Genomic DNA, 20,710 nt, shown 5'->3' with positions numbered 1-20,710 from the left:
TTATTGTTATTTGAATTCTTTTAAGGTACTGGAGAGTACAGGCCTTCATGAAGCTAGAAAATAATTTTTGAAGAATCAAATATTTTCACGATAAAGCCTTTCGTGAAAAGTTTCGGAAAAAGGAGCTCCACCTCCCTCCACAGTAATTAGCTGGAGGACTCGATAACTCTGAATCCGTCATTGATGCCCCCTGTCTCCCTCCTTTTCTTCCGCTCGTTTAACCGCCATGTTCGATTTCTTTCTCGCTCTTAGGCTCGCATTGTACCCGCTCTCTCTTTGTATTCTTTGTTGCGTTAGATTTTGCCGGAATCGAACACGGAAATGTAATAATGACGGCTCTGTCCGAAAGTGGTCATAGGGTCCGGCTTTAATTAAAAAAAAAAAGAAAAAAAAAAGGTGATCATTCGTTCTTTCGCCATTATTTCCATTGTCTCTCTGCGCTCGTGCGGCCATCTGTCGGAGATAATTAACGGCAAAGTGGAGCACCTTCCTCCATTTTTCAATTTGTCATTCAACGATACTGGCGAAACTGAAACGACGTTCAATGCCGTGCTGTGGATTTTTGATACTCCAATTACTTGGTGCTTTCTTCGGTAATACGAATACCGTGAAACTGGTCGACGTTGGCTGTCCTTTCATTTTCATATTTTACAATTCACCAATTTTTCTTAAGTGTTTTCAATTTTTTTTATTTTAATCAACAGCAGATTTATTATTATTGTTCATGAAATAGTAAGTGCGGAATATGCAATAGATTTTTTTTATGAGGAACTGTTATTGAGAAAATTAATTTTCAGGAGTCAGTGGACAAGCATACGATTAAGCCGCCTCGGCTGGCGCGTCTGACCATTACTAGCTTTTTCTATTTGCGCTGGGTAGCAAGGGAACATTGGCGTTGGGTATAGCTTACTTTCCATCGTTTCTACTATAATGTCTCGTATATGAGGCAATTTATGTAATTACTATAGCATGGTACAGTGATAGAGAGTGCAGCAATATAGTTATTAATAATAATTATTATGTGTAACGATAGCATCTTGCCACTATTATGAAAAGAAACAAGAGACATCGAAATTGTGAAATTCCTAAGTTATCACATTAAAATAAAAATATTTCTTAATAATTTCAAACTTTATACCAGACACTAAAGAACAAAGATCCTTTGAGAAAAAATGAGATTGCACGAATCTAAAGCAACCAGCAGTGCTGCAGTAATAAAATACCTGTTCATGTTAATAATGCCACCGTAATGAAATTCTTATTATTTCCGGACAAATAAGGCTGGAGATTAAAATTGAGGAATGTTTACTTCCTGTCTATAATGGCGGATATTTGGAACAGATATTTTTCACTCTTATTTAAACACGACATGCAATTCGTTGAATGTTGTATTTAACTTTCCACGTTTCTATAATTCGTACGTAGAGAATTTATTTTCCTCCACACATCAATGAAAAAAGTAAACTTTAAACGATAAACATTTCCATTTATAATTTTTATTGGATTTAATTTCTTTCTAGATTGGACGTGATTAATTTATATATACATATTGATGAAAAGGGAAAACACAAAGGAGAAACCTCCTTATAGTTTTGACAATCAAATTAATACCATTGTGCGCAACACTCGGTTTCCATTTGTTATCTACGGATTCTGTGCCATTTCAGAAGAAGTAAAGGCGACTGAGCGTGGAACTTGGAAAATGGGATGCGGCGTCAGCTTTCCAGCGAAGCGTTTCGCGAAACTTGACTTTGGAGGGCTTAAAGAGCTCGAACTAGCAGTAAATTCCATCTTAATGCCTTTCGCGTAAGCACTGACGATATTTTATATCTTCTCCGCCCCCTCGGAATAAATTATAATGACGCAAACTTCGGGTAACAGTTTCCTATATTTTCTTTTAGTTCGTCAATTTCTGCTGACTGACGACGAGAGATTCAATTTTGAGGAAAATATCGAGTAAGTCTACAGATTTTATGGAATTCTGAATATTCTGAAAACTAGTATTTATAGACAACTGATACTTTTAGTTTTTTTCTGATGATCATTAATTCCTTTCTCTTGGAAGATTTATTTTGCGATGAAGTAATAAAATCTATGTAAACATAATATACATCATGATTGGCAAAGGGCTCAAAAACTGAAGTACAATTAGTTCAAGTTATAGTGAGGTTTCTACCTCACGAAACCTAATAGCCCAGAAACCTAATCTTGAATGACCTTTGTAATTTCAGTTTCATCTTGTTCTAACCGTAGAAATTAAAATAAATAATTCTAACATCCACAGCGCCTGCTATCGTGTCCAACATGTAATTTACATTCTTCCTTAAAAGTATATTTCTTGATTTTTGCGGCGCTCGCGTTATTTACCATTTCAACTTCGTAATTTAATCGAATCGCTTCCAGCAATGCGTTCGGAATTTGTTCGTGTATATCCTCGTCGTTGAAAACGGAAGCTGGCACGGTATGCGATATTTATCGATGACGAAGTAGAGCGGAAAAACGAAGAAAGACGTAGAAAATTTGTTGTTTACCGTTCTTTCGCGATGCCTCGGTCGCGCATCGCTGGATGAAATGTTGCTGTCTCCGCTTCCTCGACCTTTTCCACCTCTTTGTCTTCCTCTTCATCGTATTTCAGCTTGACTGTCGTAAAAAGCCTCGCGTCCTGTATCACGTGCATGCAAGAAAGAGCTCGCGCCGTATGCTTATTTATGAATGCCGTTTCGTATCCTTCGATCCGCACCGTCGATCGATCTACTCGGTTCGAGGATTGATCGACGCGTACTGGTGTGGTTGAGACTTGTTGAATTTATTCGACAAATATTGGAGTAGCCAAACAAATAGTCGTAATATTCGAATGATAATCGAATATTTTATACTCGAATAATATTTGAAGAGCCAAACACTCGAAGAATTTCTTATCGAATATCTTTAAAAAATCCTTATTAATTGGATCTCAAATAAAATTACAACGAAATTTGCGAAATTCGATACCTTTAGCAGAAGCAGAGTAAAATAGCGATGGATACCTGTTGTACGAAACATTGTTGGCAAAACTATGCAAGAATTTCCTGACGTTCCAAACTTTCAAGCATTTTATTCTTCACTTTTCATTTTAATTTTTCTACGACCAGCTCTGGAATTCCTTCTTTCGAGTGTTCTTTAAAGAAAGAATAAAATCCAACGGAGAATATTTTTTAATTCCACGGTATTGTTTGCTCTGCTCTGGACGAGAAATAACATACTAAAGAAGATTTGATCAGCAACGGTAGAATTTGACATTATTGACAATTTCAGGAGAATATTAATATTCGCTATAAAATTGAACGTTTAACGCGCGGCGATAAAACGTGTGCATGCACATCCGAGCAATTATTCCATTTAAATGCCATTTAACGAATTGACTTTCACGCCGGGTGCAATTATCACAAGTATTTATTCGTGTTTTTATGCGAAACTGAATCATAATAATTTTCCGAATAAACAGAATTGATCAATGACTACTTTTTCTTGTCACATTAAACACTTACTAAACGGCAGAAAAACGTTCTGGCAAATTTATACCGCAAATGAAGGTACAACATTTTTTTAGCACAAGAAAAAGAACAGTAAAGAGTATCCCATTCGCAGCATATAAAAATTCAAATTTAACAAGAGTGGACATGCATAATTAAGTAAGTCATCAAACTCTGCTCTGCTCGGCAGTGAGACAAGTGCCACGATTAGCAAATCGTAATTACGTGAGTCACATCGTTTCCAGTTCTCGCGAAACATTCGCCCGTTTCGACAGAAAAAGGTAAAACTTAATTTTCGAATAACAACCGGGTTATTCCACTAGGCTTTTCAATTGCTGGGCGTAGAAAGGGGGATGCCGAACTGTGAAAGTTTTAAGTACTTTTTCTACGGGGGCACGCTAAAGCTGCATTCATAAGGCGCACGAGCCCTGAAGTTCAGGAAGGAAGCCATTGGTACGGCCTGGAGAAGAACGAACTGAAGAGGGGCTCGGAGAGGGCTGGAAGTAAAACGCTCCGCGAATTTTCTCGCAATCGAGAAACTTTCGCGAACCTCGAGTTGTAATTAATTTAATTGACAGAATGGTCAGCACGTTGAGCAGCGCGATTAAGGAAACATTTCTCGGTGATTCTGGGGGATTGAACCGAGTATCAGTGAAAGAAACTGGGTCCGTTTAATGCGGTTATATTTCCACCGAATGTCTCGTGTGATATGGGAATCGATAATGGAATTACTGATGCAATCTTTTAACTTTTCTGGAATGTGTAACATTCTCGTTCATGTTTCAAAAGGCTGCAAATAACGAAATACACAGCGGGGAGGGAAAATTGCAGAGACGAATGAAGCATTTATTACAAGTTTGAACGATCTCTTTGACCATTTTTGTTTTTATACGTTCTGATATTTCTATTTGAAGTTTTCTTCAATAAAATTTCATGTGTAAACGAAATCTGATTAGTTGATGTCAGACAGGAACGTACCAGACAAATTTCACGTGGTTAGCTTAGGCTAATTTTAATAACGATATGTTCAAAATTTGCAGCGATACTCGAGCTACCCTTTTTCGGAATGATAAACGATGGCGTTCATCTTGCGCTCGACGTAATTTTCACGTCCGCGTTTGTTCGGCGTTGTGCGAAGTCATGCGATGCGAGAATAGACGCGTGGCACTTCGTGTTAGCCTACCACGGTGATCGTTAGCACGCCTCGAGTAACGTATCTGTTATCTTGATTTTCGTGTGTCTGAAAAACTTCCTTTTTGTTCAACGCTGTGTGAAGTCAGGCGATGCGAAAACAGACGCGTGGCACTTCGTGTTAGCGCGCTATGGTAATTATTCGTAAGCCTTAAGTAGCATTTTTGTTATCTTGATCTTCGTTAGGAAGTACGGAACGTTTGCCGAAAATATTTCCTTGTTGATAGTTTTCAAAATATACTCGGAAAGTGATAGATCTAGTATATTTTTGGGGACGGGTAAACTCTTTAGTATTATAATATTTAGTTAGGATTTACACCATTCTATTCCTCGTTAATGAGGTATCTTTATTAGACACTTTATTTAAATAGTTTTTCATCCTAGATGAACCTCTGAACCATCCTCTGAACCAAACCTCATTCAAAACGTAAAGTGATGTTCCACGAACATAGTGATTCTATCTTTGTGTTAATACTTTTTTCTCACTCGATATCTTTAATAATTTATTCCCTGGCGCAGCAGCAAATTCGTCTCCTGGCTGGTTTCACGCAAGCTACTCGAAATCTCATTAACTCGCAGAAATTCTCTTAGGTGTTCACCGTTCACCCTTTGCTGGGACGTGATTAGAGTGATAGAGATCAAAACATCTTTAGATTGCGCACGTGCTTCCCGCTATACGATTAAGAGCTTTAACGCTCGAATTGGTCGCAACGAACGCGTAAATCTTCCGTCTGACAGACACGATGTACACAGTGTTGATGCAAAATCACCCTGTCCCTCGTCCTCTAGGCGTCAAACTCGCGAGGAAATCCCGTGGCTTGATTATTGCGAAAATTTTCAAATTCAAATCATTCTTTCGATGCAGATTCGTTCATATTAAGGTTGATAGTTTAACTGGATTAAACTATCAATGTTTTAACTGGATTAGTTGAGAAAAGATGCTTTAACGATTCAGAAAATTTGAACATATTATACAATTCTGTGGAGGGAATAAATTGAGAGTTAAATTAAAGTAGACCATAAAAGAAGCTTCTCGTATTTCTACAAAAGAAATAAATTTTCATATCTAATATTATTAATAGTTTCGCTTTGTTAGTAGGACTGTACAGTCTGTGTAAATGTTAAAAGTTCTGAAATTAGGGGTTGCCGTGTTGCCAACGATAAAATGACTTTTGACGTGTCTTCGTGGCACTCGCGTGTTTACTCGCGCAACAGTTGGTGGTAGGGATGCAGTCAAGTCGTGAATTAAGTGAGGGGCGAAGAAGGATGCTCGTAAGTGAACGGAACAAACAAAAGAAAAATAGAACAATCAAGCGGACAGGGGTGTCTTTTCTTCTTTTCTTTACGTTAGCAAGCGTCGACTGCTGCGTTTAAATAGCCTAAAAAAGATTTCAAATTTCACGTCTCTCGTTCATATTAAATGTATTCATATACGTGATACGTGATAGTACGTGACAAAACTACTTTTAAAGAATGATTTTTTATGAAACATTTATTAGCAATGAATATGCGGCATTTTCACCGACAATTATTAAAATCGAGATTATATCGGTAAATTGATTCGTATGTGTAATAGATATGCGTAGACCGTGGACGGTTTTAGCATTAAACTCCAAACGAACTTGTTACTTGATCCGATAATTACTCTCGCCGTTGAAAGCTTCGGGGACCGTTTTATGAATCCGTTCTTGAAACTGATTTATGACGGTCTCTTTTTACAATTCAGCATCTAGAACGGCGCTCGAGCGAAATAGACGGGATGAGAGGAATCAAACGTCAGTTCTCTGAATTTCTTGCACGAAGGCATGATTCTCAGCAACCTACACGAAGGGAGTGTACGAGTGGTCGCCTAAATAGTTAAATTAGATAATGGCGGCAGGCCGACGAGCAGGACCGGCACGTGAAATCGGGTCAATTGATTCCTCCTCCGTCGTTATTATCGTCTCCTGGCTAACTCGTCTTGTTTGCGCTAAATCGACTGTTCGATAATAGCGATTCGTCGCCGAAAGTGCCATTTAAAATGCTCTTTTAATCCACTCGAGCCGGTTTTAAACATTCTGCAGACGCACCATGGAATCGCCGAAGAGGCTTGATGCTAAAAATTAAACAGACTGGACTTTTTTTAGTGCTACTAATCCTAGAAAGGGTGTCATCGTTCGCCAGATATAAACGTTTATAACTGGAGTAATTAAAAATATTTGTAATATAATTGAGTAGAAATAATGTAAAAATCTTAAACAACGAGACTATTAACATTGAAAACAATTTGTTAAACCAGAAGAAAAACAGAGCGTCCTCTTAAGAGACCGTAATAGTAGAGCTACTTTATTCTGATGAATATTAATATTCATGCCTGTAGATGGAGTAAACTTCTCCTAGCATACAATTAATCCCGCTTTCAGGTGACAAAATGCAGTCAGTTCGCATGAAAGCGATGCTGCTACTTAATTTTAATTCCACTCGATGTTAACTTCATATTTGTCGTTCTTCTTTCATTTAACGCTTAATTCTCTTAATTTTTAATATATCATTTAGCTACCACAGCAACCGTGCTATTATTATCTTCAATTTGGGTTCAACTTCGCGTGCACTGCCTGATGAGGAAAGCGAATAGGATACTCCGAGAATGAGATAGATAGAGCAACTGGGATTCGCTGAATTCCGTATAACGGATGTTTGTCATTCGCCCCATACCCAGCAGTGTGGATGGACTATTGACGGTGAATGTTCCATCCACACTAGTAGGTATTTCCCCAATGACAAACATTTATTACACAGAGTTCGGTGTATTGCAGTGTCAACCATTAACACGAAATAAATAGTCTTGGAATTTCATGCATTTATGGTGCATACCTAGACATGTATATTTTTCATATTTGAATACTCTATAAATGAACAGAACAGTATATTTATCACTAAATCGGTATTTTTTATTAACCCATCTTTATTATCTTATCTTAAATTATCTGTAAAGAGATACCAATATGATTATAATCATCAACAGGTTGAAATGAAATGCTTACGTCGACCATGACGAAGTCATCTTGAATATTTCAATTCGTTTTCGGTAACTCGTGGACACAGTAGCCCTCAGTTTCTAATAATTTCACGTCCAGCGATAGGGATTCGATGAAATAGAAGACAGAAAGAGGGTCACGAAAGCCTTTGTAGCGAAGGATTTGCACAAAGTTGCCACATCAGCTAGGTACAATCCTCCATTCGAAGTAGCAGAAATAGTTACAATGGGCTTTTGGAACTTGGAGAGCATCGCGGAAGAATGGCTGGGTTTGTCCAAGCTGAATGTAACCGAGGCGATTTTAATGCGAGAAAAAGTGTGGCGTTTCAATGCACTAGAAATTCGAAGCTTGTTACTTTTATGGAAAAAGAAAGAAGATATGATATATTGGAATCTTTATTATTAACTGCACGCTACAGAAATTTTCAGGTGTTTTAGTCTGGCAGCCAACATGTTAAATTTAAGATTTTTCAAAAAGCGGAGTTAATCGATTTGTGCAGCGAACGCCTCATATATTATTACTCACGAGAGTCGATCGATCCTATATTCGATCAAGAATCTGTCGCTGAACGCTCATCATAGACCTTTTTATCCGTCGATACCTCACTCAAGTTTCTAACAACGTCAGTTTCACGAGCACAAGACGCGCCCTTCATCTTATTTACCGGGAAGGGAAAGGCTCTCGTTCCTTCATCACTGGAAATCACTGCGTAGATCAATGAACCCGGTGGACTCGGGGCATAAGGAGAAAGGAGGTTCGAGTTTCTCCTCTTGGGACTGATCGAAGGTGTACAGAGTCAACCCTATTTTCACCCTCGAGTCACGATGGCGAATCCTCCGGTTCCCTGGGGCGAAGTTCGGTAAACATCGACGTTAACTTTGCCGTCGAAGGAAGGAGCCCAGGGCTGGGAAACAAGCGAGAAGTATGACGCCACTTTTGAGCAACGAAACCTTCCTAGGTCGCAGTCTTATGGGAATTAATGGGTGGAGCGCCGCGTGTTCGGATTGGCGCAGGTATTTTCAGAGCGTCGTCAGAGAAAAGTTCCTCGCGAGTATCAATTACTGTCTCGAGAGCTCCACGGGATCGATAGACAGTATTTTTAGCGAAGAAGAACCGGGAGATGTTGAGCAAGTCTCGTCGTCATAATTGTTTTCCTTCGTACAGAACGTTTGCTCGAACCGGAGATATTGGTTTTCGTTATGCTACTTTTAGCAAATTGAAAGAGAAATTTTTAATTCTCGTTCCTTTATCGGTGTCACACATTTTTCTGGTTATTTTATATCAATCCTTTCAACCTGAATTATTCTTTTTTTTCGTAGAGATTGTTTTTTCGAGGAAAACTAGTCTTTCTTCATGTGCACAAATAAGGACATTCGTCCTAAACGATAGTTTTAAATTCCTCAATTGTAGACGTTAGGTTTGAAAGGGTTAATATTTCGATGTTTTTTGTTAGATTTTTATAGCTTGGGTAATTATGAATGCGTGCTAAGTTAAGTATGTACTTGGAAGTAAAATTGTGATAACAATATATGAATATTTACTATGACGATAATATAGGAATATATAGGAAAGTAATTATACAGGTACAGAGTGCTACAGAAACAGGTTACAGAATCCTCGATAAATGCAGACAATGAGGCTGAAAATTCCTGCAGGTATCGAAATTCAAGTAATGATCGAGATTAACTAACCTAATAAGATGGAACTCCACTTACCCAGCGCAGGGTTTCCTGAGAAGCTGTTGCATAGTCTCGAACAACTTCCCAGGGAAGGTAGCTGAAATTTGATCGCTGTTATCTCTCCAGCTCGATCGCCTTCGTACACAGGTTGTTTCAGAACTGTAGGTGGAGTCTTAACTAGTTAATGAAAGCCACGGAAACAAAGAAGAAAACACAAGTAAACATATCCAAAATACACACCCAAGAACTAATCGTTTTCTACTTATTCAGCTATTTGTTTCTTTTTGAAAAATTTGTCCAAGGATTCACCAAAGAAAGCTTTAGGATTTCATTGTTAATAAAACGCAAATGGTATCGAATTTACACGTGTAGAAGATGGTGTTCACCGTGTGACCACACTTCAAGCGTATATCGTCATTACAAAAAAAAACTCCCGAATTCCCTTTTAGAAAACCTTTTATACGCAGATACACTTCTGTCGTTACAATTGCGTTTTCTATGCCACGCCAACCCTCCCGATACCTTTCCCTTTCTCCGTAATCGTCTCCCTCTCTCGCTCCTATTGTGCACACTTTTTTGTTTTGTATTTCTACACATATAATGCGCGTGCGTGCAGGTGAGATTGATCGCGAACGTACCATGTGTCCATCGTGTGTGCTCATAAACCATACAACGGGGATCCATCGGTCCGTGACGAGTTACGCCCCTCACAACCGTGATGTTTCCTGTGGATGGAACCAGCTACTGGAAACCGGTCCTCCCCGGACAGAAGGGGGGCAGAAGCCCATGTCAATAGATCGATGCCAGACGCAATTTGACCGAGAGTACTATGGAAGGCCGCGTGTGGCGGGGATTCATTGAATTTTATTCGGTGCTTGGCGAATTTGATAATGGAGAACGATACGAGGCCCATTCGGTTCGATCGTGCCGCCGATGATATCGAAGAAACGCGATCGTGCGAAAGCGTTCTGTTGCTATTAACACGGTAGCAATTACCGATACGATGGATTACCGATCAGATTGCTAGGATTACCGGGAATCGTTCGGCGGAAGGTATTATTTGGACTTAGGGAGCATGATATAGTAATCCCTCGAGGTAACGACGGATTTTCTCTTTCGATATAACGAGAATCGCCCTTAATATTGTTTAGCTTTAATTGGCGCGAGTCGCGAGACGAGTTCGTTAAGTGACGAATGATTGCTGGTCAACGGAAAACTTCTTCTCTTTTAATTAGATTGCGTGATTTAAAAGTAATACGAATGTAGTCGTGTTTGAACTCGTTTTAACTGGAATAATGTCTCAAATCCATTAACGGTATCCTGTTGAGATATCGTGAAAAGGATAGGCATAAATTAATCAAATTTGAAAGCATTAAATATGGAGACAAAAAATTGTATCAGTCAAAGCATCAATGCAACCAAGTGTTTGACGCTTAATCTATAACCTGGGACAGCAACCTTGATCGTATTTACATAATGTGTTCGTAATTGCGTGATCACTCTTCCGCGACTAATGATAGCAGCAGTATTCTCGAAAAAACGCATCTCGAGAGCCCGATAACCATTATTGGATCAAGTTTGCTTCGCGATTTTTCAAAACGCCAGCAATTTCCCTGATAGTCCTCCGTCCGTGTAATACTGAAGACTTAAAGGTAACTTCATGGTAAATATAGGCCACGGTAGACGAGGAAGAGCAAAGTTTTTCTTCGGTTTGCTGCAGCGATTCGCTAAAGCACTGGTGCAGAATGGGACACACGATCCCGGTCGGTTGCGGCTTTGGAACTGTAATTCGAATACATCCCTGAAAATTTGATAGCGCGCGTCGGCGTATCTTTGTCATAGGACTATTAGACTATTGAAACTGCATGCAATCCCTGAATTACGGGAAAAGGAAATTTCCCCGTTCGGATTACACGGTCGCGCTAATTTAAAGGTAACGCCACCGTCGTCCCATTTACGCCTACTGTGCGCCACCGAGCACAATGCCGCGTATACTGACCCACTTACCCCAATTCTTTCGTTACCTTCAGCGTGAATCTCATTTCGCAACCGATCCGTCCGTAATTTTATCCCATTTCGTGAACAATCTGCACGAGTGTGGGACGCGCGGTGACCCGCGACTTCGCTAAAGTGGGCCTGATGAATCTTGTTCCGACTTTAAAATTAGAAACAGTGTAATAGCCAGATAACTTTGGTCTTGATTGGTCCAATGATGACAAAATAATCGAAACTCGCACTCCACGATCTCCTTCCGACTCTTGCATCGTTCCTAACTTCGCCCACTGTGCTCTAATCGCGAGTAACGGAATGTAACGAGGCGACGTGATGCACACAAGTGGTTTACCAAGAGTTTCGCTTACAACACTTTACACGACTATCAATCACCCTTGTTCGTCTTCGCGGAACATTTCTTGTTACATCGTTACTGTACCCGAATCAAAAGTATTCGACGATCCATTAAATCATAGAAATCTCGCAGCGAGTTAGGGGTTCAATTTTTGAACTAGGTCCTCGAAGGGGTAGTTTGATACGTGGAGTAGTTGTGGTTTTTCACAAATTAGTTGCGGTGGAACTGTATACTTAAGAGTTTGCGCATGTAACACATGAATATGCATCGTATGTAGAGTGCAAAAACATTTTTATTTTTTTTTCACATAGTCAATTTTTATTCAACATGGCGCCCTTATACCGATGTTCGTTCGCCATCAATCTGACTTTCAAATTTGAGAAAAGATTCTTATTTACAAATGCATGATTCACGATTCGAAATAGGATCTTTTCAAGAATGTGAAAAATATCAAAGTGTTAGCGTTTTAAACTCTTTTTTACTATTTTTATGCTTTCCTTCCAAGCTTTCTTCTTACAGATCTTATTTTCGTAATTGCAATCCTAGAATAGAATCTTTTCCACAATGTTTCCAACCACGGAAACTATCGTTCCACGGAGAAAACGAATTTTCTATTTCTTAAAATCGTCAGCGACCCTTTAAATTGTACAAGAGTACTCTTTTATCGAGTTGATGACGTCTGTTGACCACGCAATCGGGAGTTCGCGATAAGAAGAGCATTTTGTAAAATCTCCAACGAAATATCAGTCCATTCTTTCCTATCCTTTAACGAAAAGTTTCGGTTTGAAGTCGCGGAGATGGGAAAAATTCCCTCGTTGTTTTATCCGGCTCCATCGAGTTTCCTGACTTCGGGAACGATGATTCGTGTTGAGCTAACTCCAGTTGCTTTCTTTCGGCGCCACTTCGTGTCGTTATATACACTGGGCGATTCAGGGAATTCGAAGGGAAGGGTAATAAAGGCGGTAACGTCATACCTTCGTAGACCTGCTGACTCTTCAACTTCTTGGGATTTATCCGAGACCCTCCATTTTCCGCAGATCTTTTTACCTTCGTCGGGGATGCAGAAGCTTCTGTCTTCGATTTCTCAAAAACGATGTCGATACGAACACTTTACCAGCATTTAGTTATCTATACCTAAAATTGTGTTACTTTCAAAGTTAAAGAGAATACACTCGGTGTTTATGGACAAAATCACAAGTAAGTGATAAGAAAGTAAAATTCTAAGTTAGACTTGTATTAAATGTAATATTATCGTTAAAAACGAGAAAATTATTCGAATATCAAATATCTGAAAGTATTTATTTAAAATTCTGTAGAAGTGTAATCCAACTCTGACGCAACTACATCAAAGTTAATGTGATTCAAGTAAATACGAAGGAACATGTATGTAAATTATGTGTGAGAACCGCCACGTGAACTGCTAGTTCCTTAGATATACCTATGATTATGATTCAAATATGGTAAATTCAGAGTTGCATTACATGATAAGTAGAAACTTGGGAGTGGGGATTCAAATTATTTGGAATTAGAGAATAGACTACAAAGGTAAAGTTTCATCAAACATTCGAGTCATTGTTGTTAATAAAATAATGACAGCATTACGTAAAAAGGAAAACGTTTCTCAATCAATTGCTTACATTCTGTCGTTATCTGTGTATTCCTATGTTAATTTGTACATCTTGCTAGCAGACTATCATTAAGCTTTGAAAACTATTGGAAACCAGTCATGGTGATGTTGGTATTTGCATTCTGGTAACAAGGTAATCTACTACTCGCGTAACGCAAGTACAGTCACGTATTTAGTTAGTGTAGGTCAATTACTTTTCTGGTCCGGGACAAATTGACCCTAATCGACTAGTTATGTAACAAGTCCTTCTATCTATGAATTGTCGGTTAAAATAGAAATCTCGTTCGTTTACGTATGCTTGTTACTGTCAACATTTGACAAGTTATTTTAAAACTGAGTGACTCTTATTATAAAATGTTTCTTTACTCCGTTAACAATTTTTGGTCCCTTTTATTGATCATTCGAATTGATTAAACTAAGTCAATCAAGTGCTCACAATTAAATTTCTTTTGAGTAGCAGTTTCATCGTGTATTCATACTTCTGTAGATCTATTTACCTCCCACTTTCGCTTCCGTTTGTTTTTCTGCACTGGTTAACATCCATCCTTGTGCTCCTTGAGCAAAACAGTGGAACGACACCTCAACGAGGTTCTGAATTGGATCGAGTCCTTAAGTGCCACATAACCGTTTATGCGTGAAACTTATGTTGCTATACTAACGTTCCCAAATAAACTTGCTTTCGATACTTAGAAAGATACTAGAAAGATACAATATTTTATTGAATATAATATTTCCCTTGAATTTATTTAGAACACTTTTCAGTGCATCGTTCTATTTGCAATTAAGAACGTAAATTATTATTATTCGTTAAACACGAAACGTTTGTCTTCGTTTTCGAAATTTCGTTCAATATCCGGTGGCATTCGATAACTTTACCGCTTTCTACGTCAGTGGTTACGTGCACTATATTTTTCTAAGTAATTTTTTTTTTTTAGAAACGAATTTAATTATTCAGCTCATAAAACCAATTCGCTAGTTATACGAGATGATTTAGATATCAATGTTTTGTTTATTTTCCGTTTAAAGTGACTGAACCATAAGGCAGAATTTGTCAGGAGAGCCTCACTCACGTGTTTACTGGCAGATTCGGGACAGAATCTAGTAATTAGGCTCTTGATACCAAAGGAATTACTCCTCGTACACTGATCCTTGTTATTAATTGTATTTTACTTTTTATTTCGTCTGGATACTCGGGGTGGAAAGTTACCGTTCGAGGGAAGGAAAAGAGTTCCACGAAGGAACGGAATTCTACAATTTATGACCCAGCCGGATCGAGCGTTCGCCATAGTATCGTAATACCCCGCGATATAAAGCCTCCCCATTGCACGTATCTGCAACATCCGGGCACACGTTGCACGTCATATAGATGTTACAATGCAGACCGATTCCCGTGAGTTTTTACTCCCCGTGTCATAGAAAATTTATTCTAAAAATAATACAAACAGGACGCGTTTGCACTAGTCGGACGGTTATTTTTCGTTACCGCGGCGGTCCCATCTGCTCGCGGATTTGCGTTTCTACGTTTGCCATAATGCAATGATACACCTGTACACCTATATTTATTAGCAATATTTCTTTTGCGGTTCTGCTCATACCTCGACCAAAGAGTATATTTTGACAACGGGGTTTTCGATGCAGATAACTAGAAATATGTATTGATAAAAGTATTTCGTAATCAGTAATCATAAATGTTTAAAACATTTGCAAAGTATCGTTAGGACGAAGATAAAAATGACAAAATATGTTTTGAAATATCAATGTTGTAATATGTGTATCTTACTAATTTAACTATGCACTCTATGATTTTATACTACAATATTTCTGGAATATTGGAATGGTAACATATAGGGTTAGCGATTTGAAATGTTCAAAAGTGGGGACGATAACTTCGCGTGCCTCCCCGTGGACACATAAATCCAAAGAACGATGCACAGATGGCATCTACACGGCAAAGTCCGTCGCTTCGTTGCGTCTCGCACGAGCGCTCCAGAATCGCGAAGAAAAGCTACCTAATATAAATTCATGCCGCGTTCTCGAAAATTACGAGCGATATCAAGCGAAGGAAACAGTTGCCAGGTCGGCCACCGCGGGACACTTTGTCTCGTTAACGTGACCGAACGTCTACCGACAAATGTGAAATAATTTTAACACCAGTTCCCCGTAGAACGGGAATTTTCGAGTCTCGAATAAATTTCTTTATCACTTCTTTCGTCGTATCGCTTCGAGGATAGCTTCTGACCTGAATTGTAATTGGAGCAACTTAAAGCTGGAATTGTTAAAATATTTTATATAGGCACTCATACAAAATTTTCAAATTCCACTTCCACTTAAAAATGAATATGGTATACGATACATATAACATAATTATTAAATAAATAACATATATCATTTCTTACATGAAAATTAACTGGTAAGAAATGATAAATGTTAGTTATTTAATAATTATGTTATTAGTTTTGTTCTGTTTTATTGTGTTGTTTGATTCTTTTTTAAAATTATTATAATTTATCTTGAATAAATTACTTTCCAAAAGAACATTTGGAACGTTCGAATACTCGAACGTAGGAAAGATTGGACAAATGGTCTCAGACCAAGCACGAAGACGGAATTGTGCGTTACTCAACTTTTGCGATAATAAATGCATAACTTCCGAGAACTCGTTCGAAGGAAACGGAAAGCCTCGTTTTAAACAGCGGCGGATCCGTTGATGCGCTGCGTTAACAAGTTGCAGGGAACTTTAAGTTTATAACGAATGCGACTTTATATAATGAAGAAAGTTGTAAATGAACTGAAAATCCAGCGACTCGCACAGTCGTCTACATTCCTTGGCAAACGCGTCTGGAAATATTTTTAAATGACCCGTACGGAAATACGTGTGACAATTATAAAGGAAGGACTGAAACGTTTTAACCGACAAAGGAAGGCAAACCGCGCTTGTAATTGCATTTGTTTTCATTTTTATCAACACTTATTATTATGTTTTATAAATGATTCTAAAGCAGTGTTTTTTCTTTCTGTGCAGCACGTCGATTGAACGAATATATCCACCACTACGAACCACTCTCCTACCCTACGGAAGAGATCCACCGAAGTCACCTAAGGGCCAAGAGGTCGGTTACCCGCGACAATTCCGTCACTCTGAAGTTTCGGTCGCACGGAAGGGACTTTCACATTCGACTGAAGCGGGACCTGACTACCTTTAGCAATAACCTAATTATCGAGGGCCCTTCCGGCGAAGCGGAGGACCTCGACACCTCGCACGTTTACCAAGGCCACGTAGTTGGTAAGTTTTCTGAACTTTTTCCAAACTCAATTAATAAAATTCACTATAATTTCATTCATAGTACGTTTGTTTATAAATTCGGACCTTAGTTTACAGATCTTCCTTTTTCTTTTGTATGTAGTACATGTATTATATAATTTTCGTTATATATTCTTTGGTCGTGTTTTTATCAAGTATATAAGATCACAAAACCAATCGACTGTTTTTATGTTATCTGGCTCGATACTAAATACAATCATTAGTAAGACACTCGAAAATAAAATTACAATTTATATTTTAGAACGATATTACATCTGCTGACTAATTGTCCAATCGAATCCACATTGGAAATAATTTCAATCCTTTGTCTATTACTCCATTAAAATATTACCCGTCTCCATCGAAATGCCAAACTCTGCTATAGATACGTCGCGTTGTAAAACACGGACCGACGTATGAAATAGTTTAAACACAAAGTGAGCCTCTTCCAGCATAAATCACGATCCGTTTGCTCCCTAAGTGTGCGCTGTTACATTCTGAACTCTGACCTCAGCGAGATAGTACCGTTCCACGGTATAGTCAGCGCATTACATCCACCGTACACCCACGTTCCTCGCAGTATCCAGGTGTGGCACGCAAAAGTGCGTGTCACGGTAGATACCGGGTGAGACCTTTATTTCCAGCGGAATAATTTACGGAAATTCGCGCGCAAAGGGACGGTTTTAAATTATGGATTCGTTCGTTGGAAAAGAAGGGGAATGGGGGAGGGGGGGGGAGTGTTGGGACGGTTTATCTTTCACTTTTGTGCTTGCCACCTTCCGGCGACCTGGTTATGTCCCGCAGAACAGGAAGATAAAGTCCCTTACTTCGACTGTTCAATTAGAAAACGTTTCGAATAAATGCCTGGCATTTACGTGTCGTGGAAATTGGGTCGGAGAGAAGAGCTCCGGGATTTTTCATCTACAGTGATTATCAATAGCTACGTGATAATATTTTGCATAAAAATTATTCTTTTAGAGATGTTGAAAACTTTAATAGCTATAATTTATTGGCAAAAATTGGAAAATCAGTGATTTACTCTAAAAACAAACAGACTAGAACTTCGCTAAATTGCAGCACGCCCAAGTTTCAAGGAAATCCGACATATTTTCACGAAAATAGAGCCACGGGGGAGAAAAAAGTTTCCGCACAGCTTCGAGTTATTTTTCCTCAAAGACTTACAATTACCGTCGCGCTTTGTGTTTTCTTTACCACCCCTCCCTCCCTCCCCCCGTTCTTTTTATTTTCGCGTATTGAACGCCTTGCAAAAATGGAGCGTGCGGCGCAAAAAGAACAGCTTCCTAGAAGAGAGAATTCCATCTCGTGCTTGTTCCCTCTTTATGATAGCGATAGTGTTTCCACAACTGTAAAAATAAAAATGGATAATAGAAATGGAGAAAAAGTGTTTATCGTACATTTTTTTGCTTTTCCCTTCGAGTGTTATACGACAGATGTGGTTTTTTAAAATGGCGTCGTCTCGGTTACACGCACAGAAAATCGACGCTCTCGACGCTAGTTTTCGCGTGATCATTTGTTGGACGCGGTTGGCGGTGTAGTTAATTTTTTCATTCCAAGTCTGAAATGAAACGGGGGTCTTATGTCGTCCTTCCATACGCCATAGTCCATCTACCTTTCTATGCATTCGTTGGAGATACGTAATTTTTTGCCGAGAAACAATTCCCAGTGGAATTGAAAAAAGCATAAAAATTGGTTTAACGAAGTACGTTCCATTACATCTTTCATCGGGTTTCATTCTCTCGTTTCATCGCTTTTAATTCCACTGTTTTCAGAGGTAAAAGGTGATGTATAGTAACGATTGCGTTATTATACATCATAAATAAAGATCTGAATTTAATTTTGAAGTTAATTATAAACATAGAATTTCACAATTCAAATTTTAATTTAAAATTCTTAACGTCATTTTGCGAGCAAACATTAATCGTCGAAAATTTGATGATACACGTATGTTTAATGCCTATGTTTAATTTGATTCGTCTTTGTTGAAGCTTTTTTCCTTAATATTCTCAAGCACAATAATTCCAAATCGTTAATACTGTATGTAGCTGAAGAGGTGACGAGCGGTGCATTTTTGCTCGCTTAGCTTTTGAATATTCCCGTTCGTTCGTCAATCATTGCTGAACATCGTTCTTTTTATTTTCAGGCGAGCCTGGCAGCCACGTGTTCGGGAGCATCAGCGACGGTGTTTTCCACGGGAAAATCATTTCGCCTCGCGGTGGCGCGTGGTACGTGGAAAAGGCGCGCTATTACTTTCCACCGCACGAGATAAACGACACGTTGCATTCCGTAATCTATCACGAAAATGACATCGGCGATCCGTACGCCCATCTTCGGAAAGGTTTGTTTCAGTCCCCTACATATCTCGCAGAGCAACGACAATTTTGCGACAACTGCGCAAAACGTTTTTACTCGTCTTTCGTCTTATTATGCTATTCTTATCTTATTATTCTTTTCTTTTCATTACTATTATCGTCGATAAAAATAGAAAATTTTCTAACTACATGATACATAATACATAAACCTAACCTAGTAACAATAACAATGATATTTGAACGAACAATGGCTACACGCTAACTCCGTGACTCGAATATCGGAGCATAAATCGCAACCGAAAAGTGAAACAATACAGTAGTGACACATTAATCATGCAATACTCAGATGGCACAGGTAGCACATTCAATGCCCTAATGTTCCGTAGAATACAATTCTATTGTATAAACAAGTAATCAGGAATGGATACGTAGCGAGCTAAAGTAGAAAGCAATCGATTCGTGAAAAGGAATCGTTCCTGCAATCAGAGAGTCTATTTAATGCATGTTCGTACGTACTATTGTTGTGTCATAATGGAGGTGTTATTATTTTTATTATTATGATGAGGAATCCATTAATAACCTAAAACGAAACGTCATTTGGAATTGAGAAGCATCCACTAACAGGAAAATGCTTTTGCATCATATCACACACTTTGAACCTCTTTTATTTTATTACCACGATAATCATAATTCAAATTAAAAATGGTTTCTTGAGGACAGAAAGCCTGATTGAATCTCTAATGCAATCAGAGCTACGAACCAGTTGGCTAAAATAGACTGGTTCCTTCTGTATAGGAGTTGATTAGGTTCCCGAGGATTTTGGAGCCGGAACGAGGCTAACAGGAGAGGTCAAGGTTTAGGAGACATATCTTAGAACATGAATCAGGATTCGCTGACACAGAAGCTAGGATAACGCAATGCTCTAATGACGTTGGACTCGAGTAATTCTTGAAAAAAATCAGATCTAGATAACCCATTTACTTTCTTGGTTATGTTTTTTTTATTTTTTCCTTACCACACAGAGTTTACTATAACTCGTTTTCTAACTGTTGGAATGTGTAGGTATTTTATTTTGTTGTGTTTTATATATTTATTCATCCTCGTATATTTTCTTATGATTACACTTGTCATAAATGCATAATCCGTAGCGCGACTGTAACAATTCTCCTAGTTTGCCACCAACAGGATAGAAAAAGTTTCTCGAGGTCGATGCCGTTTGTACTGATTTCCGTAAAGCGTTCGACTCCGCGAATCGTCCCATTCTTTTATCTAAACTTCAAACCCCTGGGATCCATAGTACCCTCCACGCTTGGTTATCCAGTCCTCTTTACCAACAAAACTGAAATTGTGAAATATAATAACTGCTACTCTAATGCGATTCCCGTGCACTCGGTTCTTCCAGCGGAGGATTCCATTTGGGGCCAGTGATTTTTAATTTAACCACCAACGACATTTCTGATGTTTTCATTTATGGCGAAGTTTCACTCCACTCTGATTACCTAAGATCTATCGTTCGAGTATTGTTCTCTTGCGAAAGTTAAAATTAAAAATGAATTATTAACCACAAACTTCATTCTTAGGATGCTTAGTACTATTTTGGACTTAGGTATTACGTTTTCAAACACTCCCTGTTTCTATTAGGTTGTCCCAAAAGTTTCTTTCGCTTTATTAATAAGTAATACATGCACAATAGTTTATGTTTTATG

The 20,710-nt window shown here is 38.6% G+C and overlaps 1 protein-coding gene across 4 annotated transcripts in view; it reads left to right on the top strand.

Moving 5' to 3' along the window:
• Positions 1–20,710, top strand: part of LOC128887451 (disintegrin and metalloproteinase domain-containing protein 10) — a 118,215-nt gene that overhangs the window by 79,015 nt on the left and 18,490 nt on the right. For all 4 annotated transcript variants that reach the window (XM_054143353.1, XM_054143342.1, XM_054143332.1 and 1 more), the window contains exons 2-3: positions 16,396–16,656; positions 18,836–19,030. In XM_054143353.1, coding sequence (XP_053999328.1) covers positions 16,396–16,656; positions 18,836–19,030 — 456 coding nt within the window. The remainder of the gene's footprint in view (positions 1–16,395; positions 16,657–18,835; positions 19,031–20,710) is intronic.

This window comes from Hylaeus anthracinus, unplaced genomic scaffold, assembly GCF_026225885.1.
Source record: "Hylaeus anthracinus isolate JK02 unplaced genomic scaffold, UHH_iyHylAnth1.0_haploid 0, whole genome shotgun sequence".
Taxonomy (NCBI): domain Eukaryota; kingdom Metazoa; phylum Arthropoda; class Insecta; order Hymenoptera; family Colletidae; genus Hylaeus; species Hylaeus anthracinus.
The sequence above is the reverse complement of the archived record's forward strand: the minus strand, read 5'-3'. Positions and strand labels throughout refer to the sequence as shown.